Source organism: Coregonus clupeaformis, chromosome 33 (genome assembly GCF_020615455.1).
Source record: "Coregonus clupeaformis isolate EN_2021a chromosome 33, ASM2061545v1, whole genome shotgun sequence".
In the NCBI taxonomy this organism is placed as follows: Eukaryota; Metazoa; Chordata; class Actinopteri; order Salmoniformes; family Salmonidae; genus Coregonus; species Coregonus clupeaformis.
In genome coordinates, this window is record NC_059224.1 from 21,903,745 (window position 1) to 21,931,019 (window position 27,275).

The following is a 27,275-nucleotide window of genomic DNA, read 5'->3' on the forward strand; positions in this document are numbered from 1 at the left end:
TCGACCGGTTGATGACCACTGCTCTAGAAAGTTGAGTGAAATTCAATCTCGTGCTCCTCTCTGTGGGCTGATATTATTTTTTTCAGTGCTGCAGTCTCAGGGAGCTGCGCAGCAGTCTCGCGCAGTTTAGAGGGAACATTGCCCTCTACCAAGATGGGCTGTCCCGGTTTTCTGATAGGCTGAGCTGAGGTCACGCAAACTCACATTCAAACTCTGTCATCAAGTTAGACAGCCAAGATAATAGACAGCCAAGATCGCTGTAAAGAGTGCCTATAAACGTAGAAAGAGCACATTCTACGTTGTCACCTCACTCAAAACATCCTATTTTTTTGGGAGGCTAAAACTATTATTTGGTCAAACAGTAAAGTGCATTATCCTCATGATTCCTGTAATGAAAGTGTCTGCCCTGCTGCTGTGCATGTGCTCTCGCTGGGGCCTTCTACTGTGATGAGCGAAAATGTGTTCTGATCATATAACATTTCATACTGCAATTCATACTGAAGCGTTGTCCCCTTGTCCTTGTCGAAGAAAGGAGGGTCTCAGCTTTCTGTAGGTTACATTTTTATTTCTCAATATTCAGCTCAATAGCAACTATTTTACAACCAAGATATTTGAGATGGCTTTGAGATATGGAGCGGTGCAGGCACAGAATTTGCACCGGTGATTGTGAGGGCATAGGCCTATTAGGTCTGCAATGTTTTTTTAGGACATTCAATTTACTGTTGGATGAATACATAGCTACTAGCAGTGGGTATTATATTTAGAGTTACATTTTATGTGTTTTGAGTTTCCACTTTCTCAGGTATGGAACCTCAAATGAATTAGCCTATGCTATTAGTTAGTGACAGGGGCGCAACTTTGGTTTTAGAAGTGGGGGGGACATCATTATTCTTTTTCGTATTTTTAATTTTTTATCCAGTCGGATAAACACTCCAAACAGCCTACCCGACCGCTCGGAGACGTCCGCATGGTCTTGTATCACATTCCATGATAAAACTGGGGGAGAAAAAATGCAATTTCAGAATGTGGGGGGACATGTCCCCCCCGTCCCCAGTGAAAGTTGCACCCCTGGTTAGTGCACATAAAGATGTACAGTTGAAGACGGAAGTTTACATACACCTTAGCCAAATACATTTAAACTCAGTTTTTCACAATTCCTGACATTTAATCCTAGTAAAAATTCCCTGTCTTAGATCAGTTAGGATCACCACTTTATTTTAAGAATGTGAAATGTCAGAATAATAGTAGAGATAATTATTTATTTAAGCTTTTATTTCTTTAATCACATTCCCAGTGGGTCAGAAGTTTACATACACTCAATTAGTATTTGGTAGCATTGCCTTTAAATTGTTTAACTTGGGTCAAATGTTTTGGGTAGCCTTCCACAAGCTTCCCACAATAAGTTGGGTGAATTTTGGCCCATTCCTCCTGACAGAGCTGGTGTAACTGAGTCAAGTTTGTAGGCCTCCTTGCTCGCACATGCCTTTTCAGTTCTTCCCACACATTTTTTATAGGATTGAGGTCAGGGCTTTGTGGTGGCCACTCCAATACCTTGACTTTGTTGTCCTTAAGCCATTTTGCCACAACTTTGGAAGTATGCTTGGGGTCATTGTCCATTTGGAAGACCCATTTGCGACCAAGCTTTAACTTCCTGACTGATGTCTTGAGATGTTGCTTCAATATATCCACATAATTTTCCTTCCTCATGATGCCATCTATTTTGTGAAGTGCACCAGTCCCTCCTGCAGCAAAGCACCCCCACAACATGATGCTGCCACCCCCCGTGCTTCACGGTTGGGATGGTGTTCTTCGGCTTGCAAGCATCCCCCTTTTTCCTCCTAACATAACAATGGTCATTATGGCCAAACAGTTATATTTTTGTTTCATCAGACCAGAGGACATTTCTCCAAAAAGTACGATCTTTGTCCCCATGTGCAGTTGCAAACCGTAGTCTGGCTTTTTTATGGTGTCTGGCTTCCTTGCTGAGCGGCCTTTCAGGTTATGTCGATATAGGACTCGTTTTACTGTGGATATAGATACTTTTGTACCAGTTTCCTCCAGCATCTTCACAAGGTCCTTTGCTGTTGTTCTGGGATTGATTTGCACTTTTCGCACCAAAGTACGTTAATCTCTAGGAGACAGAACGTGTCTCCTTCCTGAGCGGTATGACGGCTGCGTGGTCCCATGGTGTTTATACTTGCGTACTATTGTTTGTGCAGATGAACGTGGTACCTTCAGGCGTTTGGAAATTGCTCCCAAGGATGAACCAGACTACAATTATTTTTCTGAGGTCTTGGTTGATTTCTTTAGATTTTCCCATGATGTCAAGCAAAGAGGCACTGAGTTTGAAGGTAGGCCTTGTAATACATCCACAGGTACAGCTCCAATTGACTCAAATGATGTCAATTAGCCTATCAGAAGCTTCTAAAGCTATGACATATTTTTCTGGAATTTTCCAAGTTGTTTAAAGGCACAGTCAACTTAGTGTATGTAAACTTCTGACCCACTGGCATTGTGATACAGTGAATTATATGTGAAATAATCTGTCTGTAAACAATTGTTTGAAAAATTACTTGTGTCATTAACAAAGTAGATGTCCTAACCGACTTGCCAAAACTATAGTTTTGAGTGTGTCAAGAACTGCAATGCTGCTGGCTTTTTCATGCTCAACAGTTTCCGTGTTTGTATCAAGAATATTCCACCACCCAAAGGACATCGAGCCAATTTGACACAACTGTGGGAAGCATTGGAGTCAACATGGGACATCATCCCTGTGGAACACTTTCGACACCTTGTAGAGTCCATGCCGTGATGAATTGAGTCTGTTCTGAGGGCAAAAGTGGTGCAACTCAATATTAGGAAGGTGTTCCTAATGTTTTGTACTCTCAGTGTATAGTCTAATTGTCAACCTGAAATGAATGACAATCACTGGATTAGGCTGCACATCAAATATCTTGAATCATGCATTCCTGCTTGGACGTGTTAGATGAAATAATGTATTTCTTGAATTCCTCAGTAGTCTATTTATTATACTTCTTAATAAAGCACTATGAATTACTTTATAAGATGATTACTCATGATATGGACCAAATCATGGGCTGGTGCCACCAAATGTAAAAGTTAATGACACCAGTGACACCAGGGGAAAATATGAGTCTGGAGCCCTGTGGAGTTGGCAGCACGCACAGTGATGTGGGCTGGTGTGGATACAATTGAAAGGCCAAATTATTGTCCCAGTTCCCCCCTGGGCTATAGCAGTTATTCATTCAGATCCATAACCATTCAATGCTCCATTCAAAGCCGTCTGCATCTTATTCTAGACGTATATTATTCAAGCATGTCATAAAAATTATGAAGAGAAGAACAACAATACGTATTTTATGTAGCACTTTCCTGCAGTCAAATGACCAAATCGCCCTCTAGTGGCCTCATTGGTGGAATATTATTAATATTTTTCATAATTTCATAATTAATAACCATCTACCAAAAATCTGGTGTTTCTATGTCAAACGGTTTTGTTATATTTGAGTCTTCTGTGATGTATATCAAGTGTAATATTGGGATGCAAACTCAAAATGGAATACATTTCAACTCTATATCTGATATGGTACAGGTGTTTTCTGTTTTTTTAAGCCCATAACCATGTGTGTGAGGTGTATACTTTTGTTTCAAAGTAGATTTGTTTAGGACTAACAAGAAACACTCTGCGTGACCCTGATTTAGGCCACTGAACTAATTAACTGTTGAGAGCAAGGAAGGAATGAAGCAACAATCGAGAGAGAAAGAGGAGGTAATATGCACAACCTGTGGGGAAATATTATGAAAGGTAATAAGTCAGCCTACTAATTATAAAAATGTAAACTATTATTATTCCAAATTTAAATCAAATTCACTAGCTTATAATTGTAATTTTGTGGGCTGCATGTCCTGCACGTCAGTGAACCATCAGCATCACGTGTTTTCTCACAGCTTCATGGTTTGAAAGAGGTGCATAATTCCAGTCCATATAATACAGTATAATACAATACAGTACAGTAATAGGCATACAGCATTCCACCATCAAAAATATTACTGGAGCTTGTTTCATTCATTTACCTAAGACAGTATACAGTGAGGGAAAAAAGTATTTGATCCCCTGCTGATTTTGTATGTTTGCCCACTGACAAAGACATGATCAGTCTATAATTTTAATGGTAGGTTTATTTGAACAGTGAGAGACAGAATAACAACAAAACAAATCCAGAAAAACGCATGTCAAAAATGTTATAAATTGATTTGCATTTTAATGAGGGAAATAAGTATTTGACCCCTCTGCAAAACATGACTTAGTACTTGGTGGCAAAACCCTTGTTGGCAATCACAGAGGTCAGACGTTTCTTGTAGTTGGCCACCAGGTTTGCACACATCTCAGGAGGTATTTTGTCCCACTCCTCTTTGCAGATCTTCTCCAAGTCATTAAGGTTTCGAGCCTGACGTTTGGTAACTCGACCCTTCAGCTCCCTCCACAGATTTTCTATGGGATTAAGGTCTGGAGACTGGCTAGGCCACTCCAGGACCTTAATGTGCCTCTTCTTGAGCCACTCCTTTGTTGCCTTGGCCGTGTGTTTTGGGTCATTGTCATGCTGGAATACCCATCCACGACCCATTTTCAATGCCCTGGCTGAGGGAAGGAGGTTCTCACCCAAGATTTGACGGTACATGGCCCCGTCCATCGTCCCTTTGATGCGGTGAAGTTGTCCTGTCCCCTTAGCAGAAAAACACCCCCAAAGCATAATGTTTCCACCTCCATGTTTGGCAGTGGGGATGGTGTTCTTGGGTTCATAGGCAGCATTCCTCCTCCTCCAAACAGTGCGAGTTGAGTTGATGCCAAAGAGCTCGATTTTGGTCTCATCTGACCACAACACTTTCACCCAGTTCTCCTCTGAATCATTCAGATGTTTATTGGCAATCTTCAGATGGGCCTGTATATGTGCTTTCTTGAGCAGGGGGACCTTGCGGGCGCTGCAGGATTTCAGTCCTTCACGGCGTAGTGTGTTACCAATTGTTTTCTTGGTGACTATGGTCCCAGCTGCCTTGAGATCATTGACAAGATCCTCCCGTGTAGTTCTGGGATGATTCCTCACCGTTCTCATGATCATTGCAACTCCACGAGGTGAGATCTTGCATGGAGCCCCAGGCCGAGGGAGATTGACAGTTATTTTGTGTTTCTTCCATTTGCGAATAATCGCACCAACTGTTGTCACCTTCTCACCAAGCTGCTTGGCGATGGTCTTGTAGCCCATTCCAGCCTTGTGTAGGTCTACAATCTTGTCCCTGACATCCTTGGTGAGCTCTTTGGTCTTGGCCATGGTGGAGAGTTTGGAATCGGATTGATTGATTGCTTCTGTGGACAGGTGTCTTTTATACAGGTAACAAGCGGAGATTAGGAGCACTCCCTTTACGTGTGCTCCTAATCTCAGCTCGTTACCTGTATAAAAGACACCTGGGGGCCAGAAATCTTTCTGATTGAGAGGGGGTCAAATACTTATTTCCCTCATTAAATTGCAAATCAATTTATAACATTTTTGACATGGGTTTTTCTGGATCTTTTTGTTGTTATTCTGTCTCTCACTGTTCAAATAAACCTACCATTAAAATTATAGACTGATCATGTCTTTGTCAGTGGGCAAACGTACAAAATATTTTTTGTACGTTTGCCCACTGTGTAATAGCTTGTATTGGATAACGGCACAATAATTTTGGCTTTTTTGGGGTTTAGGCTCATAAAATGTCTATGGCTCATCAGGCTCAGGTAGCATCAGGCTTGAATTTTCAGGCTGATCAAAGCTCTAACCCAACATATTTAGTTCTAATCCATCAGGCCCACATCAAAGTTCTAATCCATCAGGACCACATGGACTAATCAAAAAATTGCTAGTTGGGTCATAGGGCGGGGGCATTCCGATGAGTCTGGGGGTGTCTGTACCGAATCTGGTTTATTTAAAAGGATCTTACTTACGTACAGAGAGAAGGTGTAACACTGCCATTTACCAGGACCACTTTAGTGCTATTGCTAAAGGTGGGTCTACACTGGGTGTAGAGAAAGAACACTAGTCAAAAGAAAACAGAACGACTGAAAGGGAGTGTCTTTTATAGTAGGTCGTATGCCATAGACACCACAGTTTCATCAATACTGAAATTGAACATGTTGTAAAACCATAACCAAATGTTCTTTCAGTCTAGAGATAAAGTTGAATAGGTTGTCCTGGGTAACTGAGTTAATTTGACCTTGTAAGGCAGTGGAATTTGAAATAACATACAGAATATTTCGAGGGGATGGTGGAAATCCCACAACAAAAGACACATAATCAGAACACAGCTGGTCTCCATGGTAATCATACATTTTAATCCCCTCTATGCCAGAGAGATATGAAAAATCAATTTGTGCGGCAGTCCCAGTGATTGGAATGGGGGTCTCATCCCATTTTTTTATTTTTATTTCAGGTCACAATGACTACATGTGCCCTGCGACCAACCAGTGTACAATGGACAGGAACCGTAGGAAGAGCTGCCAGGCATGCCGCCTCAGAAAGTGTTACGAAGTGGGGATGGTAAAAGGAGGTGAGTAAGGGAACACAATGGTGGACATACACACAGCCTACAGTTTGTCTTGGTTTGGCTTGCCTCAGTAGTCTGAAAAAGGGTAGTATCAGTTAAGATTACGGATTAACACCGGTAACCTGTATCCCGGGATAACTTTTTACATTTCCCGAAAAAATAAACGACAAGACCTGGGAAATTATAACATTTTCCCCCAATGTCGCACTAATGCAATTCTACAAAATACACAACATGCACAGCAGCAGATTGGCAAAAAATTTAGCCTTATATAGAGGCTATTTTCCTATCGTCCCAATCCCACTGAAACCCCAAATCCTGACTCCTGTCTCGCATTAAAATTCCTAACTTTATTCTGTAATCCATAGGTTGCATTATCAAAGCATGTCTCGCCTATGCATGTCAAAATACCGCTATAACATTTCCCCCCGCTTCTCTGCGCTGTCTGTTATTGCTGCCCATATGAGAGCTTCGGTAGAGAATGTGTGATCAACAAACGATATGAGAGTAGATATGGATATATTTTTTAAACAGAGTTGGTCCCCGTTAAGATAGCCTATTGATATTCAAACAATTTCCTCTCTTCATCTCCCTGTTATTCATGAGCTGATCTGCTATCTGTGTAATTATTAACTCAAATTTTGCCAAATATGAGATATTCTGTCATTCTTTGGAGGTTATCTAGTAAATTTAGCCACTTTGGTCATTTTACTTTTTGTTGACTGCCGTTACAAAGTTTGTATGATTCGACAACGCATAGCCTACTCTGGGGGCACTCTGTGCGTCCTGCGCATGCACTGTATCGAGATAGCCTAGGCCTACTGCTGAAATGCGCTGAACTAATTGAGGAACATGATAACGCTTGGAATTTATTAACAGCCTGTTTCGCAATTCACATTGGCAATCATAGTTACTCTATCATTGCTGTTGTTTCACTTGCTGTTAAATCAATGTGGCCCAGCAACAATCTTATTTTGGGAGAACCCTAGCAGAGTGACCATATCTTGGTTTTAAACGCTTTAAATGGGCGCTTCCGATTTTTGCACTATTTCCAGGAAAGCTTGGGATAAAAATAAATTATTCCGGTATTGAAACTTCATAGATTTAATGGAAAATATGAATCCCTAGTTAATTTACTGCAGTGGACTAAATTAGGGTCACCCATGAGGCCAATAGAGGGCGATTTGGTCATTTGACTGCAGGAAAGGGGTCTAGGCCTGCTTGATGCTGAATGGACAGGCATTGTGTGTAGCTGAGCATTGTGTGTGCATATACTGTAAAATGGAGTCTGCCTTTACAATGGCCTTGAACCATTTTCTTCTGAGGGAGTAAGAGGGTTGATTAATAGCCTACAGATGCACATTTTAGTTTTCCTACTTCATGAACACACACACACACCATCCATACCCACACCAAAATTCTACAGCAAGGATATGATATGAAGTTATTCTTGCGAGTAAGAGTGCAAATAGAGAGATAAGTGTGTGTGTCTGTGTTTGTGTGTATCTGTGTGTATATACAGAACCAGTCAAAAGTTTGGACACACCTACTCATTCAAGGGTTTGTCTTTATTTTTATTGGGATGCAATTTCTGTGGCTGGTAACTCTAATGAACTTATCCTCTGCAGCAGAGGTAACTCTGGGTCTTCCTTTCCTGTGGCGGTCCTCATGAGAGACAGTTTCATCATAGCCCTTGATGGTTTTTGCGACTGCACTTGAAGAAACATTCAAAGTTCTTGAAATGTTCCGTATTGACTGACCTTCATGTCTTAAAGTAATGATGGACTGTCATTTCTCTTTGCTTATTTGAGCTGTTCTTGCCATAATATGGACTTGGTCTTTTACCAAATAGGGCTATCTTCTGTATACCACCCCTACCTTGTCACAACACAACTGATTGGCTCAAATACATTAAGAAGGAAAGAAATTCCACAAATTAACTTTTAACAAGGCACACCTGTTAATTGAAATGCATTCCAGGTGACTACCTCATGAAGCTGGTTGAGAGAATGCCAAGATTGTGCAAAGCTGTCATCAAGGCAAAGGGTGGCTACTTTGAAGAATCTCAAATATAACATATATTTTGATTTGTTTAACACTTTTTTGGTTACTACATGATTCCATATGTGTTATTTCATAGTTTTGATGTCTTCACTATTATTCTACAATGTAGATAATAGTAAAAATAAAGAAAAACCCTGGAAAGAGTAGGTGTGTCCAAACTTTTGACTGGTACTGTATATATATAATATTTTTTTTAGTTTGTGTGTTTGTGCGTGTTCTTTACTAACTCTACTCTATACCCCAGGCTTGCGTAAGGACCGTGGTGGGAGGGTTCTCCGGAAGGATAAGCGACATTGTGGTCCTGCTGGTGACAGAGAGAAACCCTACAGTGACCTGGAGCACAGGACAGCGCCCCCTCAGGACGGGGGTAGGAACAGCAGCAGCAGCAGCCTCAATGGTGGTGGAGGATGGGGCGGGCCCAGAATCACCATGCCTCCTGAACAGGTCTGAACATTTCACATGGCTTCCTCCATTTCATAGATCTCTAAGCCACAGCGCTAAACAAGTCAGTTAATATAAATAAACATGTAAGTGGAAACACAAAGTTATTATTATTACACTTACTCACATGTATACTCCAGGGGTACAATTGGAATTGAATGGGTGGTGCCCCCCAAGGTGCTAATCTTTTCTAACTCTGTCATAACCTCCTGCTCTTCCCCCCAAGGTGCTGTTCCTGCTGCAGGGAGCGGAGCCACCGGCCTTGTGTTCTCGTCAGAAGGTGGCCCGCCCCTACACAGAGGTCACCATGATGACCCTGCTCACCAGCATGGCCGACAAGGAGCTGGTGCACATGATCGCCTGGGCTAAGAAAGTACCAGGCAAGAACCTAAGACAGCACAGAAATGATAGATGATGTCGTAATGTAACATACCGTACACCAGCTATATTTTTACTAGCCAGATAAGTAAATCACTCCAACAAGGCTTGAATAGTACTAATTTTCTCTCTCTCACACACACAGACGGACAAACACACACAAAGCAGACCCCTACGCACTCGCTATGTGTCCTAGACTATGGCCTTGTCTAATCACATGGCTGCTTACGCAACCTGTCTCCTCCTGTGGTGGCAGGCCTTGGTAGTGGCAGTAACCGGGTGCTGTGGTCACACACACACGCACACAGGCACCTGAGCAATGGAGCAAACGGAGCAGCTGCACCTCCACTTTCAAAATAGGGGTGCAAACATGTTTTTGCACCGGCACTTTTTTACCAGAAAATTATGATGATCCATTGGGTAATTTGTCATTTTAAAAGTTAATACAAATAAATACAAATAGATATGTCCATTTATATGTTTGCATTTTGCACCCCCTCCCTCCGTCGCCTCAAGATAAATGGTGTTGACCACTTGAAAGTCACTGTTTTGTTTCAGTGCAGTTAAAAAGCACTAGTTGCACCACTGGTGTTTAAAATGAAAAGACACCTGCAAAATATTTGTTATCTATTTTGTTGTGCTGTTGTTACATTTGTATCGTTGTTTCATGTCCGATGGTGTTGTCACATATAATTCGAGCTGTGTGCACCACGAGCAAATTCAATGTATCATTTCACTTTGCCTGTAAGAACGATGATGGAGCACGGGCATGTCTGATTAGGCTTCGCTGTAGTGCAGACTCTGACTCTATGAGTAGCCTTCCATCAGCCTACCAAAGGTTGCACCTTAGCAGAAAACTGCATGTCCGGTAGCTCGCAGGCTGTCAATGATTAGCTCGCAAGTAGATAGTGAGAAATATAACGCTGTTAAATAATTCCCCCCCCCCATTCTGCATTTTTGCCTTCTATTTTCCCCAATCGGTTAAATCACATTGTTAAAATGTTTTCATTCATTTGCATAAGTAACAGTCCTGGCCAAGCCCCATTTGCCTGGCCACTAGCCAAACGCTATGCCACGCTTACGGACCTTAGTTTCTTCTCCGCAATGAGTCTGGATCTGAGTAACTCCAAGACGCTTCACCAAATGCGAACACATTCGGAGCTGTCTGATTGGTCCAGAATCCGATGGGTTGGGCCAGAGCCAGAAAACACATGGGTAAAGTGGTGGTTGGAAAATTCGTCATTGGCTTTGATACTCTGATTGGTTAGAGATGATCCAATCAATGATGACTTTGTTTTGTACATTGCCCCTCATCACCACAAACTACTTCAATGATGGCAGTCTGAGACTTAAGTATGTAGCAATTAGTGAACTACAGAGCAGCTGAAGAATTTTGTGTGAGCACAGGATATTTGTATCTTGATAAAACAGCTCTGGATTGGTAAGTAATATCGACCAAATAAGCCATTTCTACCCTCATTGCATCAAATATGTATGCTGCTGAGACAAGTCAATTTTAATCATTTTAATGTCGACATTGCAACAACGGGAGCAAAAAATAGTCAATGTCGGAGGAAAAGCGGAACGGTCAATTAATGTGCTTGCTGAGACTACACTTTTGTTATTACTCATACTTTTCATGATGATTCTGTTTCTTTACAATTTGTTGTCAAATATGTAGCCTACTCACTGTGGTTGTTGTTCCAAAGGACACTATTAAACAGAATGACCATTTAAAAAAGATTCTCAAGGTAGGCTCCAGTAGAATGATTTTAGTTCAAAATTTGTGATTTTTAAGAACCAAAATGCAATGACATTATGTATGCATTGCTGTTTGTTTCTATTTATAAAATGTGGCCTCAACAATAACAGAATATGCAGGCTGTATATGAGTAGCTCGCAATTTCTTTAGGGGCTATGAAGTAGCCTTTATGAAAGAAAAGGTTGGAGACCCTGGCTCTAGCCCCAACTGTTCAAATATGACCAATCACCACTCAGGATAAGACCCAGATGGAGACACAGGAGGTGGACAGTTCGAATCTCAGATATTTATTACAAGACGGGGAAGGCAAACGGCAGGTCAAAGGGCAGGCAGAGGTCCGTAGTCCAAGGCAGCGTGAATAAGGGACAGAACGGCAGGCAGGCTCAGGGCAGGCAGAATGGTCAGAACCGGGAGGACTAGAAAACAGAAACTAGAGAGACTGGAAAATGGGAAAACACGCTGGTAAGACTTGGCAAGACTAGACGAACTGGCAACAGACAAACAGAAAACGCAGGTATAAATACACAGGGGATAATGGGGGAAATGGGAGACACCTGGTGGGGGGTGGAGACAAGCACAAGACAGGTGAAACAGATCAGGGTGTGACAATGACCCATATTAATGGAGCTACATTTTATTCTTTCTATTGCAGATTCGGGGCTGCAATTTATGGATATAGCTGCCCAAAAAAAATCAAATTTGATAATGACTTTTGCTATATTATTTTTATGTGAACATAATCAATGACCAAATTTTAATGTAAAACTCCAGTTTGCATTTTCAAGTTGACTGTTCTTGTTCAATGCCCTACCAGATAACACTGCCATATTGAGAGAGAAAATTGTTAAAAGATAAATCAAATTTCACATTTGTAATTGTACTACATTATTGTGATCGCATTATTTTTGACAAAAAAGATGATAACTTAATGTGCAATTTAACAATGCTTTGTCTTAACCTACCAAGTACAACGTTCAAATTCAAATCCTTATTGGGTAAAAAAATATATTTTATTCCTCCCATTTTCGATTTCCTTTCCTCATTGTCATGCGTTATCCTGGCCACATTCTTAACAGTTTGGCCTGTCAATCGATTACTGTGGGTGGGATTGTTAGAGGAGGAGCAGGATATTTGTGAGAGTCACAGAGTTGGTAGGGTTTCAGACCTGTCAATTCATTATTGGGGTTGGGATTTTCAGGGAAGGGAGGAGATTAGTAATTAAAACACTTTTTCAATATAATTTATTGTGCCTAAACCTAAGAAAAATAGTTGTGTTCTGTTCATAAATATGGATTCCCCCTGTTAAGAAACAATGTAGGAAAACAAATGCAACCCCCCCCAAGCTTCCCCCACACTATCAAACATAGTCAGGCGCCCATGCACACACACGCTGGGACATTACAGGCATTATGTTGACAGACATCACCTCAAAAAGGGTCGTTTAGGCGAACAAATACACAGCACCTTAGACACACACACACACAAATAAAGCCTGTGTGTCTATGTACGCAGATGATTCAACATTATACACGTCAGCACCAACAGCTAGTGAAATCACTGCAACCCTAAACAAAGACTTTCAGTCAGTTTTAGAATGGGTGGCTAGTAATTTCTAAAACTAAAAGCATTGTAATTGGTGCAAATCATTCCTTAAGTTCTAGACCTCAGCTGAATCTGGTAATGAATGATGTGGCTATTGAGCATGTTGAGGAGACTAAAGTTCTTGGTGTCACCCTGGATTGTAAATTGTCATGATCCAGGCATATTGGTTCAATTGTTGTAAAGATGGGAAGAGGTATGTCTGTGATAAAGAGATTCTCTGCATTTTTAACACCACTCTCAAACAAGTCCTGCAAGCCCTAGTTTTATCATATCTTGATTATTGCCCGGTCATATGGTCAGGTGTTGCAAAGAAGGACCTAGGAAAGCTGCAGCTGGCCCAGAACAGAGTGGCACGTTTTGGCCTTCAATGCACACAGAGGGCCAATGTCAACAGTATGCATGTCAATCTTTCCTGGCTCAGAGTAGAGGAGAGATTGACTGCATCACTCCCTTGTTTTTATGAGAAATACTATTGTGCTGTAAGCTCCAATATGTTGGTATAGTCAACTGACATATAGTGCTGAAATACGTCCATACTATACCCGACATGCGACCAGGGGTCTCTTCACGGTCCCCAAGTTCAGAACGGGTTTGGGGCAGCAAACAGTACTGTGTAGAGAAGTGGTGGCATGGAACACTCTTCCATCGCAGCTTGCTCAAGCGAACAGCAAGATGAGCCTTAAAAGACAAATCAAGCAACACCTCACGGCAAAACTGCCTTAACGTTCTGCATTTTCTTTAAATAGTTGGTTTTGGAGCAAATGTAGTTGTTTATGTTCTATTCTCTTGAATTAGTTTTATTTTGTAGTGTATTATGTACCCCAGGAAGAATAGCTGCGGATTATACACATTTTTACATTTCAGTATTTTAGCAGACGCTCTTATCTAGAGCAACTTACAGTAGTGAGTGCATACATTTTTCATACTGGTCCCCCGTGGGAATCGGACCCACAACCCTGGCGTTACAAGCACCATGCTGAAACAATTGAGCCACACGGGACCACGTACAGCAAATGGGGATCCAAATAAACTAAATATACACACAATCACACACATACACACAAACACCCTCACACACACAAACTCACCTCCCCCCGACGCTGTCTAAGTAAACACAGATGTTATTATGTTGTTCCAGTGTGCGTCACTAAGAGCCTGAAAGCACACAGTTTTAATTGCAGTAGTCTTTAGGCAGGTACAGAGAAGAACAATGGAAGTGATTGGGATGTAATTGGATATGTATTAGGACAGCGGTGGTGGTGATAAGGACCCATGCAAGGCCAGAACAGAGATTGCAGTTTGGCCAATTCACAATGGTTGTGTGGCAAGGTCGTAAGAAGTTTAATGCTTAGCATTTATCTTAATGAGTTCAGATCAGGATTTATTTAGATTTTATTATATTTTATTAGGCTCTCTTTTAGCCCTGCAAGGAAAGCTACAAGTATCACATGACGAAATACATATTGATATGCTTCAACCACAGTGGTCCAGTCAATCACAGATTATACTCACAGAGTTTCTAAACCCAGAGGCGCAACATCGCAAGACTTCCGGGAACACTTGCGAAACAGACCAAACAGACCAGGCTGAGGTTTGAGAAGTCAATGAGAGAAGTGAAAAATGATTCCTTAGTTGTTAATTTTCCTCTAAATCTAAAGGCACAACCTGGTTTCAAGCCAATATCTAACGTATATGAACATGTTATTACTCCAACCTCGTGAAACTGACAAACTGGAACGTTTACATTTTTGTCAAAAACAACTTTATATCGAAGAAGTGCCTTTGATTTGACGCCATGCACAAGCGTAGTTCAGCGCGAGACGACCGTTAGAACAGATTACGTGTTTCTGCACATGAGCTTAGCTAGCCAACTTCTCCATGACATCGCCTACAAGTATGATTGGGGATTTCTATTGGAGAAGCAGTTTCTGCCTATCTTTATGGTATACTGTCTTTGTTATACTGAAATGTCTAAATGTTATTAAAAGGAAACTATCACTTTCAGTACTTTGCAATTGCAGTGTGTGCGGGACCTTCTTTCCTTTGAATGATAATTTGACTAGTCATGTGGCCATCTCAAAGGATTTGAGTCGACTAGTGGTTAATGTATGGTTTATATTAGCCTGAAGACTTACACTAAATTCTTCCGCTGCTCTGTTGTTCGCTACATACCGTACTTAGTCTGACTGCCATCATTGAAGTTGTTTGTGGTGACGAGGGGCACGAGGGGCATTGTACAAAACAAAGTCATCAGCGATTGGGTCCTCTCTAACCAATTAGAGTATCAAAGCCAATGACACATTTTCAACCCGTCGCTTTACCCAAGCGTGTTCTGGCTCTGGCCCAACCCATTGGTTTCTGGACCAATCAGACGGCCCCGAATGTGTTCGCATTCGTGAAGGGTCGGGGAGGTACTCAGATCCAGACTTATTGCGGAGAAGAAACTAATGTCCGTGGGCGTGGCCTAGAGTTTGGCCAGAGCAAGGAGTCTGGGTAGCCAGGCAAGGATTTGAGTGGACTAGTGGTTAATGTATGGTCGATAGGGTTATATATGGTTTGACCACAGTGTGACCATGTCTCTGGTACTGGTAGGTTTCCAGGAGCTGTCTCTCCATGACCAGGTGCAGCTGCTGGAGAGTTCCTGGCTGGAGGTGCTGATGATCGGACTCATATGGAGGTCCATCCACAGCCCTGGGAAACTCATCTTCGCCCAGGACCTCATACTGGACAGGTGGGTACACGCACGCACAAACGCACAAAATATATTGAATAAGACAGAAATCAACATTGTAGATTTCCACTTTGTATCTTGTCGGTGTATCTCTACTAAAGGTCACAATGAGTCTAATTATCATGTTCCCCTTGGAGAGAAAAACACACTGTCTCACCTGCACATGTCCCCATCATTACACATTAAACTTAGCAGAGAGGAGTGAAATTTAAACAAAGTGGTGACTCTTGGGAGAGATGGAAAAAGCATGCGAGACACTGTGAGAGAGGGGGGGGGGAAGACAGAGAGAGAGATGGAAAGAGAGAGAGGGGAGACAGAGAGAGAAATGGCGAGATGGAAAGAGAGAGAGGGGAGGCAGAGAGAGAGAGAATATTTTGCACGCACAGCCTGCTCCCTCCATTTCCCCCCACCATGTTCCAAGTAAACAAGTTACCCAGAGCCGCTGCAGACCCAGGGGAAAGAGGGTGAGGAAGAAATGAAAGAAAGAGAGAGGAAGACGGACTGTTACTGTCTCTCTCTGATGTCTGTGATGTTCCCATTTGATCTGCGTTTTATTATAGAGCATTACCTCTGACACCAGGCCCAGAGCTAGCTACTGGAGTGTCCACAGCCATTTGACATGATAAGTAAATGGTGCAGGAGTGGTTTGAAGGCTGTTGGAGTTAGGGGGTAACTATTAAGCTTACTCTAAATGGCTGCTCTTCAGAAATACGATATGATTATTGCTCTTCCCCTGAACACAGGAGAGTTGCACAGTACTTGACTTATATGTCTCATTCCGACCTTTGATCTCCAGGAGTGAAGGAGACTGTGTGGAGGGCATGGCTGAGATCTTCGACATGCTCCTGGCCACTGTGTCTCGCTTCCGCATGCTCAAACTAACGCCTGAGGAGTTTGTGTGCCTCAAAGCCATCATCTTGCTTAACTCTGGTGAGTGACTGTGTTTGTGTGTTATTACTAAGCTATTAACGGTGCTTTGCTTAGTATGTTTTGATGTTGTGATGTGGGTTCAACCCTGGGTCCGCCGTGGGTGGGATTGACAACATTACAAGTGTGTGATACAAAGACGTGTTTTTCTGTTTATGAACATAGAGTAGTGACTAATGCATTCTAATCCCCATTAGTAAATGTTGAATGGTGAACTCTGTTTTTAGCAGTGGATCACAATATACCACTCAAGGGCATTAGCTGTGAACAGAAGGATCCCAAGTCCTTCTTTGTGAATGTATCCCATAATTGTTACCATGCCAACTGTACCCTCTGTTCTATGTGTGTTGACTGAGAGAAACTCCTGTGTTTGTTTTGAGACGGACTAATCTGTAAGAGACATAAATACCTGAGCTAGGGGTGCTGTTGCAGGTTTCTGTGTATGGCTACCTGTTGTTCTTATTGATTGCTGAGTTAGCGGTTGCTGCATTGAGAACGTCAGGCTCTTCTCCTTCCTCTGTCTCCTTCCTCTGTCTCTGCCTCCTTCCTCTGTCTCCTTCCTCTGTCTCCTTCCTCTGTCTCTGTCTCTTCCCCTTCCTCTGTCTCTTTCTCTCAGTCTCTTTTTAATTTTTTTCCCTTACAAAATCTATTTTAGGTACAATAACCTCTCCTCTCTCTCTCTCCATCTCCTCTAGGTGCCTTCTCCTTCTGTTCCAACTCTGTGGAGTCCCTTCACAACAGCTCGGCAGTGGAAAGCATGCTGGACAACATCACTGACGCCCTCATCCACCACATCAGCCATTCAGGAGCCTCTGTGCAGCAGCAGCCCAGACGGCAGGCCCAGCTCCTGCTCCTGCTCTCACACATCAGACATATGAGGTGAGGGGAGGGCACACAATGTAGGGGAGGAGGGCACACAATGTAGGGGAGGAGGGCACACTATGTAGGGGAGGAGGGCACACTATGTAGGAGAGGAGGGCACACTATGTGGGGGAGGAGGGCACACTATGTAGGGGAGGAGGGCACACTATGTATGGGAGGAGCACTATGGAGGGGGGAAGAGAATAAGGGGAGTGGTTAGGAGACTGGTTTTTCTCACACATCAGACACGAGATGAGGAGCACACTACACGAGGGGGCACGCACTCCTTGATGGAATAAATTCACATTCTGAAAGTCAAGAGGCAGGTTACACAAGGCAAAGGGAAAGTTCATATTATCTGCCGCCAGTTACATATTATCATCACCTATTTGGTTATTCCCATAGATTATATTTATATGGTTATCCCTCCTCACTCCTCTCCTCTTCTCTATGCAGCAACAAAGGCATGGAGCACCTTTACAGCATAAAATGTAAGAACAAAGTGCCTCTGTATGACCTGCTCCTGGAGATGCTGGATGGTCACCGGCTCAAATCCCCAGGCAAAGTGGCCCAAGCTGGGGCACAGACCGAGGGCCCCTCTACCACCACTACCACCTCCACAGGCTCCAGCATAGGGCCAATGCGAGGCAGCCAGGATACCCACATCAGAAGCCCTGGTTCGGGGGTACTCCAGTATGGCGCCCCCCGCTCAGACCGGAGGCCCATTCCGTGAGATACAGAAATGGGTATTTGTAGATTTGGAAGATGTAAAGTCCTTCTATTAGATACATTATGTGTAGAGAGAGATATTGAAATGTATGGAGGTGAAAATGGATAAAAAATATAAATGTATTAATGTGCATATTCACTACTTATTTGTTTATAACTGAAGTGATTCATTTGATAGATAGTTAAAATTATTTAGCAGCAATCTATTGAACATTTAGAAGTGTTTGCATTTTGTACTGGTACACAACAGACTGAAATGTACTCAGTCACACCAGGGGTGTATTCACTAGGAACCAAAAGGAAGCAAACAACATGAAACGGGGAGGGACTAGTACCTACATTTCTCCAATAGAAACACATTTTCGTTGCCTTTCACAACATTTGTAACTCTTGAGTCAGTTGTCTTTTCTGTGGCTTTAGCAACAGTTTCACCGTTGTGCAGCTTTGCACCAAGTATTTAGCCATCGTGTGGCGCACTGTTAGCAGCAGAGTCACGTGATAGAGAGCAGCTAGTCTATGTGGATCAGTGCATTATACCCTATGTGGACACAAGCTGTGCCTTGACTGAAGTGCACTTCTAAATTGAGGGAAATTTGGGCATTGTATACCTTTTGTAGCTTAACATTGACGACTTTTTGTCATATTATTCTGAGACGGATGTATTCAGAACACTGAATGTATACTTGTTTATGGTTATGGTACAAATTCAAATATTCTGATATCAGGTGCCTTGTTTAGAAAATATAATTGTTCAAATGTATCAAAAAATATGATAACTTAATGTGCAATTTAACAATGCTTTGTCTTAACCTACCAAGTACAACGTTCAAATTCAAATCCTTATTGGGTAAAAAATATATTTTAATCCTCCCATTTTCGATTTCCTTTCCTCATTGTCATGCGTTATCCTGGCCACATTCTTAACAGTTTGGCCTGTCAATCGATTACTGTGGGTGGGATTGTTAGAGGAGGAGCAGGATATTTGTGAGAGTCACAGAGTTGGTAGGGTTTCAGACCTGTCAATTCATTATTGGGGTTGGGATTTTCAGGGAAGGGAGGAGATTAGTAATTAAAACACTTTTTCAATATAATTTATTGTGCCTAAACCTAAGAAAAATAGTTGTGTTCTGTTCATAAATATGGATTCCCCCTGTTAAGAAAAACAATGTAGGAAAACAAATGCAACATGAAACGGGGAGGGACTAGTACCTACATTTCTCCAATAGAAACACATTTTCGTTGCCTTTCACAACATTTGTAACTCTTGAGTCAGTTGTCTTTTCTGTGGCTTTAGCAACAGTTTCACCGTTGTGCAGCTTTGCACCAAGTATTTAGCCATCGTGTGGCGCACTGTTAGCAGCAGAGTCACGTGATAGAGAGCAGCTAGTCTATGTGGATCAGTGTATTATACCCTGTGTGGACACAAGCTGTGCCTTGACCGAAGTGCACTTCTAAATTGAGGGAAATTTGGGCATTGTATACCTTTTGTAGCTTAACATTGACGACTTTTTGTCATATTATTCTGAGACATTGTATTCAGAACACTGAATGTATACTTGTTTATGGTTATGGTACAAATTCAAATATTCTGATATCAGGTGCCTTGTTTAGAAAATATAATTGTTCAAATGTATCAATTTAAAAGCAGCCAACATTTCTGAAAGCTTGAATGTTCTGAGCAGTTCTAGCAAAGCGTTTGAAGATATTAAAAACAAATGACAAAATGTGATGTATTTCTGTTAATGTATTACTGCATTTTGTTCTAGAGTAAATATATTCATAATATATATTGTGCAGAACTCTTCACAGCATTTCAATTGATTGACAACATTTCATATTTTATGGACATTGTATATGATTAAAAAACAGAAGTAAAATATTGGCCTCAAGTAGCCTTTTCTGTAGCTGTTATGTGGATATTTCTATGCTTACTTGAACAGATTGATGTTAATTTAATCTAATTGTATAACGTGTGTGTGAGATAGACATCTGGAGATGATCAAATGCAGTGGTCAGTCATTTGTTCTCCCTTATGAGTGCCACTGCTGATTAATCAGTCTACTCAACAGTAGTCTACACCCACCACACGTACAGTAAATGCGTGACTTTTGTTCATGTACCATGCATTGCTGTGAATAAAGACATTGAGGATAAACCCATTTGTGATTATTTTACAAAGACTAATAAATACTGTAAATATTTTATTTATTATATTTAAGTTACTGTCTGGCATTTGTGTTAATTCAGTAACGCAAACTCAAAGGAATACAAAAACGAATATTTAATATGTACTGTATTTTATTATGCAAAGAGAGAGTATTATTCATTAGGTCAGCATTAGCAAACTGTACATACATAAATAACCATTTCATTTTTCATCATTTTTACAGTTTCATTTTTCAATAGCCCAGTGATTTAGATGTCTCCATCCAGTTAGGATCATCATCATCATTATTATTACAAAGCACACTATATAACATCCATCTACTTAACACTACCAGTGATTGTTTGGCTTTTTTTTTAAAGCAAGTGCATGCTAATAAAACTAAAAAAAGAACTGCCATATTCAAAGGCATTTCAAACATCACTGTACAAATCACCTGAATCTTACAAGTGAGTTTACTGGTTTCTTCTTGTTGCCTCGATTGTTTTGCTTTAAAACACTGAAATAAAATCGACGTTAAATACTTGTCTTGGCCCGAGGAGGAAGACGTCGGTCATCTTGTGGACGGCTTCAGTGCAGTACCTTCATTCAATAGTGCTCATGTCAGTGGGGTTCCACTAGATGGACGTGACTGGCATGCCAACCCATACCTCTAACTCTAATCCTAAAGTTAACCCTAATCTTAACACTAAACTAACTATAACCAATTAGGTATTTCAACATGTGTTTGCAGGTCAGCCACGTCCCTGTAGTTCTCCCATGTCAGTGCTCTAGGTTCAGCTTTTACCTCTATAGGATCTCTAGGACTAATGGGAATGTTCGCTATTCAAACTTCACCGGCAGCACCCTAGCTTAATTGATTCTAACATCTACCGAATGCTGATTGAGTAACAAATAAATAGCAGCAGCACTGACACACAGCACAGTCCACTTTGGCTCCCAACACATAAGTAGTGCTGTGTTTCTTCCATCTTCAGACTCAGACATTTTCTCAGAAACGGTAAAAAATAAAATACAGCTTACTATAAAGAATACGAAACTAATAGTAGAGATTCTTTTAGGATATAAGGGGATCCACAAGGTATAGGTCCATTCATCTGGTAGATGGGTGTTGAACAACACGTTTCATATAGAGGCTGTTTAGGCCATGTAGCCTAGGGATGCTTTTGTTAGTTGGTGGGTTTGTTAGGTGTTAGAGAGTCTAAAATGAGTGAATGTCATCACTGTGTAGCAGAGGAAGGGAGTCCTGCGGGGATGGGGAGAGTGTTAATATAACCCCGGAGGTACTCTTCTATGGGTATGAGTCCACTGGTGTACAGCAGTAGGTGACATTCATACGGATGAGAAAGTCTTTCTGGAACCAGGAAGTGATGACCCTCATATGGGTGGGGGTCCGTTGGTGTAGCGCAGCATGGGGTGGAAGGAGCGGGCAAAATTGTTGGCATGGTGACAGCTGTAGTCCTCCTCTGTCATGGGCACCAGGCAGGCTAAGCCAATCAGGAGAAGGAGGAGGAGCTGGAGGGGCAGAGCTGCCCTCAGGACCCTCAGGATGAAGGACTGGCCCCTTGGGGGGCACGAGGAGGAGGACGAGGAAGAGAGGACCAGGGGGGAGTCAGAACGGGAGGAAGCGCAGCCACTGCCGCTCGGAGAGCTGGTCAGACTGCAGGGAGAGAGAGAACGGCATTAGACACACCAGAAATAGCACAGGACAGGGTTTTAGACAGGAACACACATACACACGCACACATTAGTAAAGACTATAGAGGTAAGATACCGTGAAAAGGGTTAATATCGTAACAAACAACACACCAGAGTAAACACACCAATCACACACACACACACAAGGTTACTCAAACACTACAGAGAAAAGGTTACACACTCACGCACAAACCAAAGCAGCAATTTCTACACACATAATCCTGACATCTCTCCTATACACAGGGAACCTGAAGTAAAATCCCTCCTAGCTGTCTGAGTCTTGTTTTTCTCACTGAGAGAGAAACCCTGGCCTTACAGCCGACTGTATGACAGTTCAATGCCACGTCTCATTCCGAGCAGAGACCGCTGTGCCAGAGACCCCTCCAGAGACTCCCAGAGAGGGAGCCAAGAGGAGAGAGGAACACCGTGTTCCTCCACCTGGCCTCATCCTCACAGGGCTGCCTGGTGGTCTGGGGGAGGAAGCTGTTAGCAGTCTGTCTGTCTGCAGCCACTCCACACCTTCACTCCCTAGCCTTCCACACATGTCTCTATCTCTCGTTAAATAGTTGAAATGAATGGTGAGAGCATTGTGATGTGCGCATGTGTGTGTTCTACCTCAGCAGGCGTTACTCAGGAGATCCACAGTTTGGGGCCGCAAAGAACCCCCTGATCTCCATGGCAACCTCATATGCTAGATTTCAATTTCCGAAGCCAATTAGTGAGTAAGAGGGAGCTAGCAGAGCCCAGGCCTGTTCATACAATGGAGCCCATCAGCCTCAACAGAGCCTCATTACCTTTTCTCGACCACTCATCCCTGAGCTAATTTAGGGCCAGGCTTCAACCTAGCCTACATGCCATTATTAGGATACATTTAATAGAAAGCACGGAGTGAAGACTCAAAAGAAGAAAGAGAGCAGGACAGAGGTGGGTTATTAGTGAGGGGCTGAGAGGGGGATAAAGAAGATAGAGAGAAAGGAAGAAGAGATTGAGACATTTCATTACAGGAGATAGCTAGTTTGATATTAAGAGAAAGAGAGGAATAGAGGGAGGGCAAGTGACTAAGAAGGCAAAGTGAGTCAGCAAGGAAGAGGGGGACGAAACAGATACTGTATATTCGGATAATGCCATCTAGTGGGTGAGAAATAACTGCAGGGATTAGTGGTGTCAGATAGGTGAGCAGTAAAAAGATGACAGACAAGCGCTTGGCAGCATCATTCAGACAGCACAGCACAGCACAGCAGCAGAGAGCAATGAAAGAACAGAAAACATTCCACTTTCATTTAATAAAGGAAGAAAGGAATCCCCTGAACTAGGTGATTCCAGACTCTTTTAACAGCTGGCTTGGTTACGTCGCTTCTAGAAGGAAGGAAGATCATGGAACTCATATGGGAAGTTTGGAGGGGTAAAGAGGACGCATCATTTCTCAACAGATGAGAGAGGCAGAAGAGGACCTATCAGAGGACCTATCACAACTTCTGCCTTAAGGAACTGGTTTAGGCTCGGTTTCCTATCCAGTTTCCTAACCGTGTTATTATGAGTATGTCAACTAAAAGGTAATGGACCAGTTACTAGGGGCATAGAGTTTAATTTATTTGATTGATTGACTGATTGGGTTAATAATTTGAAAAGGTATGCAGTCATGGTTCCATCATCCTCCCATGGTTCTAGAGTCCAGGAGAGAGGTACCTGTGATGTGGGCCGCTCTCGGGGGGTCCTGGGTGGGCATGACTACTTTTGCCCCGGGGCTGTACCACGCAATGAGCAGGATGGGGGTAAAAGAAAGAAAGAATGCTTCAGTCCGGAGCAAATAAACACCAAGCTTCAGATGAGAGAAAAAAAATCAACCAACAAATAACAGAAAGAGCAGTAACATCAATAGAACATCACGGTGATAGGAGTATCAAGAAATCTGGCTTTTCACATTGGATTTCTTAGGAATTACAATAATTAATTGACTGATATGTTCATCAAACATACTGTATATTGGCATCTATAGGTGGCTAGACAATATCCTGTTCATTTCAAATGTTTATTTGTTGCCAATGATTAGTAATGCTTCAGGATTTTATTAATAAATGATGATGATGTTATAGTGGTGTTACAGTGGCCTGTAATGACTAGAAGCATTGACGTTTATAATTAGTTGCAATTACGCTACTTGCGGACACTACAATTCTCCTCTAAAAAGCAGCAGATAGTGAAAAGTCAGTGTTTCTTGTGCATTTTTGGCTACGCAGATCTACATGGTGAAGGTAGCAAAAACCATCTCAAAGAACAACAGCTTGTGGGGCAACATATTCCTAAGTGGTGTAGCTTCATGTTAGCAGGGCAGCTATAAAGCAATCTACAAACAAAGGGTAAAACGCAACGTCAATGAATTGCCTTAATTAACTGAATGAAAACAGAAAGGGCTGGTGGGTGGCTGCGGGGTAGAAGCTGGGATAGAGAGTTGTTCTGTGGGGTCAGCATGCATTGGGAGAGGGAAAGGGGGTGACATTTTGGGTTAAGAATAACATTTGGGAGCTCACTCTATAAATCGGTCAGGGTGACTTGCTATTTCTCTAACCAGTATAACCCACACCAATTACTTTCTATACACATAACAGCCCCCAGTAAAAAGGACTCTATGAAGTGATACATCCTAGATAGGTACAAAAAGAGACATTACCGATCGCCGGCGACTCGTCGAGGTCCCCTCTGAGACGGGGCTGGTGGATCCAGAGATGTCAGATTTGTCCACAGGAGACAAAGGCAGCGAGTCCTACAAATAATGTGGACAAAGACAGATGGTCACTCTGACGAATAGTCTTTATTTTTCTCTAGTTGCTCATCCGGACACACAGGGTGCATTTCACTATTTAATTACATGCTACTAACTAGTTACCTGGAGATCCTCAAGTGATTGTCATAATCGTTGCACTAAAAAGCCCACACTATAAATGTATGTGATACGGCTGTAGGTCTTATGTGTATTCTTCTCTGACCTGTTGTGTGTCCATGGTCTCCAGTCTCTTCTCCAGGCCCTCCAGGTCAGCGCTGACCTCCCGAAGGAGCAGCCGCAGCCTGTTCCCGATCACATGCACCTTCTCCTGGGCCTCCAGACGCTCACTACCATGGGCCTGGTTCTGGGCCTGCTCTGAAACCTGGATTTGGGTTGTGGCCTGGGTGTGGACCAGCAGCTGGGCTGAGAGCTCTTGGAGGGAGGAAGCCTTCTGCTGGGAGTCCAGCAGCTCACGCTTAATTTGCTGGAGGCAAATGGGGCAGGAGGTGAGAGGGGTAGTTGTTAATATAATTTATTTGGGCTAGGCTACAACCCTTTAGGATATTGGTATTTTGAGAGGATAAACAGATTTGGAGTGTTGCCTACAATTTGTGTGTATTGAAGTGGAAAGTACCGTGAGTGTTCTGTGGTGAGCCCGTAGTGTTTCATGGTCGAGCCTGGGGGGGATGGGGACAACCTCATTCCTCCTACGGTCGATGTTCTCCAACCACAACAGCAGACCGTGGCTCAGCTCATGGAACTCCTATATATATATATATATATATATATATATATATATATATATATATATATATATATATATATATATATATATATATATATATATATATATAGAGAGAGAGAGAGAGAGAGAGAGAGAGAGAGAGAGAGAGAGAGAGAGAGAGAGAGGGAGAGAGAGATTGAGAGGGAGAGAGAGATTGAGAGGGAGGGGTTGAAATGACAGATGTTGTTATGTTTATCTGTAACATGTCACAAACACATATTGCGTGTGGGGCACACGTTCAGACAGAATAACACAGGTTCATTTTATTGGATGAATGTCCACAATGTGTGTATTACTGTGTACGTTTACATGTAAGTGTTTGTTGTACCTGACACTGCATCAGGGCCCTCTGTAGCTCCGCCCTCCAGTCCTCCAGCGATGAGCCCAGCCAATCCCAGCGTGAGTTCATCTCCTTCAGCCCGTCCCTCAGCTCCCACGCCTCCTCTGAGTCGGGCTCTGATTGGAGGAAGTCAGCGCTGCTCAGGTTGATTGACAGGACCTGGGACTTGTGGCCGTCCATGGCCTTCTGCAGCTCCTGGAAGAGGGGAGAGGATAAATTAGTGACTATGTGTATGTTTGTTTGGTTGTTTGTTTGTAAGCATTTGTGTTATATGTTATGTTATGTGTTGGACGGTATGGGAATGTATGCCACGTGCATATACAGTATGTGTAACACTATCAGCATAATGGTGTTTTAAGGGGGAAGTCCTGTAGGTAGACTGACCCATACCACCCAGGACTGGTTTACAGTAGTTATAAATAGGCTTGGTGATGACAGAGCAGAGCTAGTTCAGGAGCAGTAGCAGTAGGTGTCAGTAGGCTAGATGTAGGTTAGTGAACCCCACCAGGGTTCAGACCTGCCTGGGTATTTATAGTCTGTTGACGTCCCTGTCTGATGTGTTACAGACTACAGCAGATGGGCAGTCTGATGTGTTACAGACTACAGCAGATGGGCAGTCTGATGTGTTACAGACTACAGCAGATGGGCAGTCTGATGTGTTACAGACTACAGCAGATGGGCGGTCTGATGTGTTACAGACTACAGCAGATGGGCGGTCTGATGTGTTACAGACTACAGCAGATGGGCAGTCTGATGTGTTACAGACTACAGCAGATGGGAAGTCTGATGTGTTACAGACTACAGCAGATGGGCGGTCTGATGTGTTACAGACTACAGCAGATGGGCAGTCTGATGTGTTACAGACTACAGCAGATGGGCAGTCTGATGTGTTACAGACTACAGCAGATGGGCGGTCTGATGTGTTACAGACTACAGCAGATGGGCGGTCTGATGTGTTACAGACTACAGCAGATGGGCAGTCTGATGTGTTACAGACTACAGCAGATGGGAGGTCTGATGTGTTACAGACTACAGCAGATGGGCAGTCTGATGTGTTACAGACTACAGCAGATGGGCGGTCTGATGTGTTACAGACTACAGCAGATGGGAAGTCTGATGTGTTACAGACTACAGCAGATGGGCGGTCTGATGTGTTACAGACTACAGCAGATGGGAAGTCTGATGTGTTACAGACTACAGCAGATGGGCGGTCTGATGTGTTACAGACTACAGCAGATGGGCGGTCTGATGTGTTACAGACTTCAGCAGATGGGCGGTCTGATGTGTTAAAGACTACAGCAGATGGGCGGTCTGATGTGTTACAGACTACAGCAGATGGGCAGTCTGATGTGTTACAGACTACAGCAGATGGGCGGTCTGATGTGTTACAGACTACAGCAGATGGTCTGATGTGTTAAAGACTACAGCAGATGGTC

The 27,275-nt window shown here is 42.7% G+C and overlaps 2 protein-coding genes across 9 annotated transcripts in view; one reads left to right on the forward strand and one right to left on the reverse strand.

Annotated features, from left to right (window-relative positions):
• Positions 1-20,247, forward strand: part of esr1 (estrogen receptor 1) — a 29,398-nt gene extending 9,151 nt beyond the window's left edge. For all 4 annotated transcript variants that reach the window (XM_041860353.1, XM_041860354.1, XM_041860356.1 and 1 more), the window contains 7 exons: positions 6,484-6,600; positions 8,906-9,105; positions 9,329-9,482; positions 15,437-15,575; positions 16,372-16,505; positions 17,198-17,381; positions 17,820-20,247. In XM_041860353.1, coding sequence (XP_041716287.1) covers positions 6,484-6,600; positions 8,906-9,105; positions 9,329-9,482; positions 15,437-15,575; positions 16,372-16,505; positions 17,198-17,381; positions 17,820-18,096 — 1,205 coding nt within the window. In that variant the 3' untranslated portion in view covers positions 18,097-20,247. The remainder of the gene's footprint in view (positions 1-6,483; positions 6,601-8,905; positions 9,106-9,328; positions 9,483-15,436; positions 15,576-16,371; positions 16,506-17,197; positions 17,382-17,819) is intronic.
• Positions 20,248-20,372: 125 nt separating this feature from the next.
• LOC121548783 (nesprin-1) overlaps positions 20,373-27,275 on the reverse strand; it is a 121,462-nt gene continuing 114,559 nt past the window's right edge. For 4 of the 5 annotated variants that reach the window (XM_041860349.2, XM_041860348.2, XM_041860347.2 and 1 more), the window contains 6 exons: positions 25,828-26,034; positions 25,350-25,478; positions 24,939-25,199; positions 24,623-24,715; positions 23,641-23,699; positions 20,373-21,916 (listed from right to left, as the gene is read on the reverse strand). In XM_041860349.2, the coding sequence (XP_041716283.2) occupies positions 21,634-21,916; positions 23,641-23,699; positions 24,623-24,715; positions 24,939-25,199; positions 25,350-25,478; positions 25,828-26,034 (1,032 nt within the window). In that variant the 3' untranslated portion in view covers positions 20,373-21,633. The remainder of the gene's footprint in view (positions 21,917-23,640; positions 23,700-24,622; positions 24,716-24,938; positions 25,200-25,349; positions 25,479-25,827; positions 26,035-27,275) is intronic. The other variant, XM_041860350.2, reaches the window with a different exon arrangement.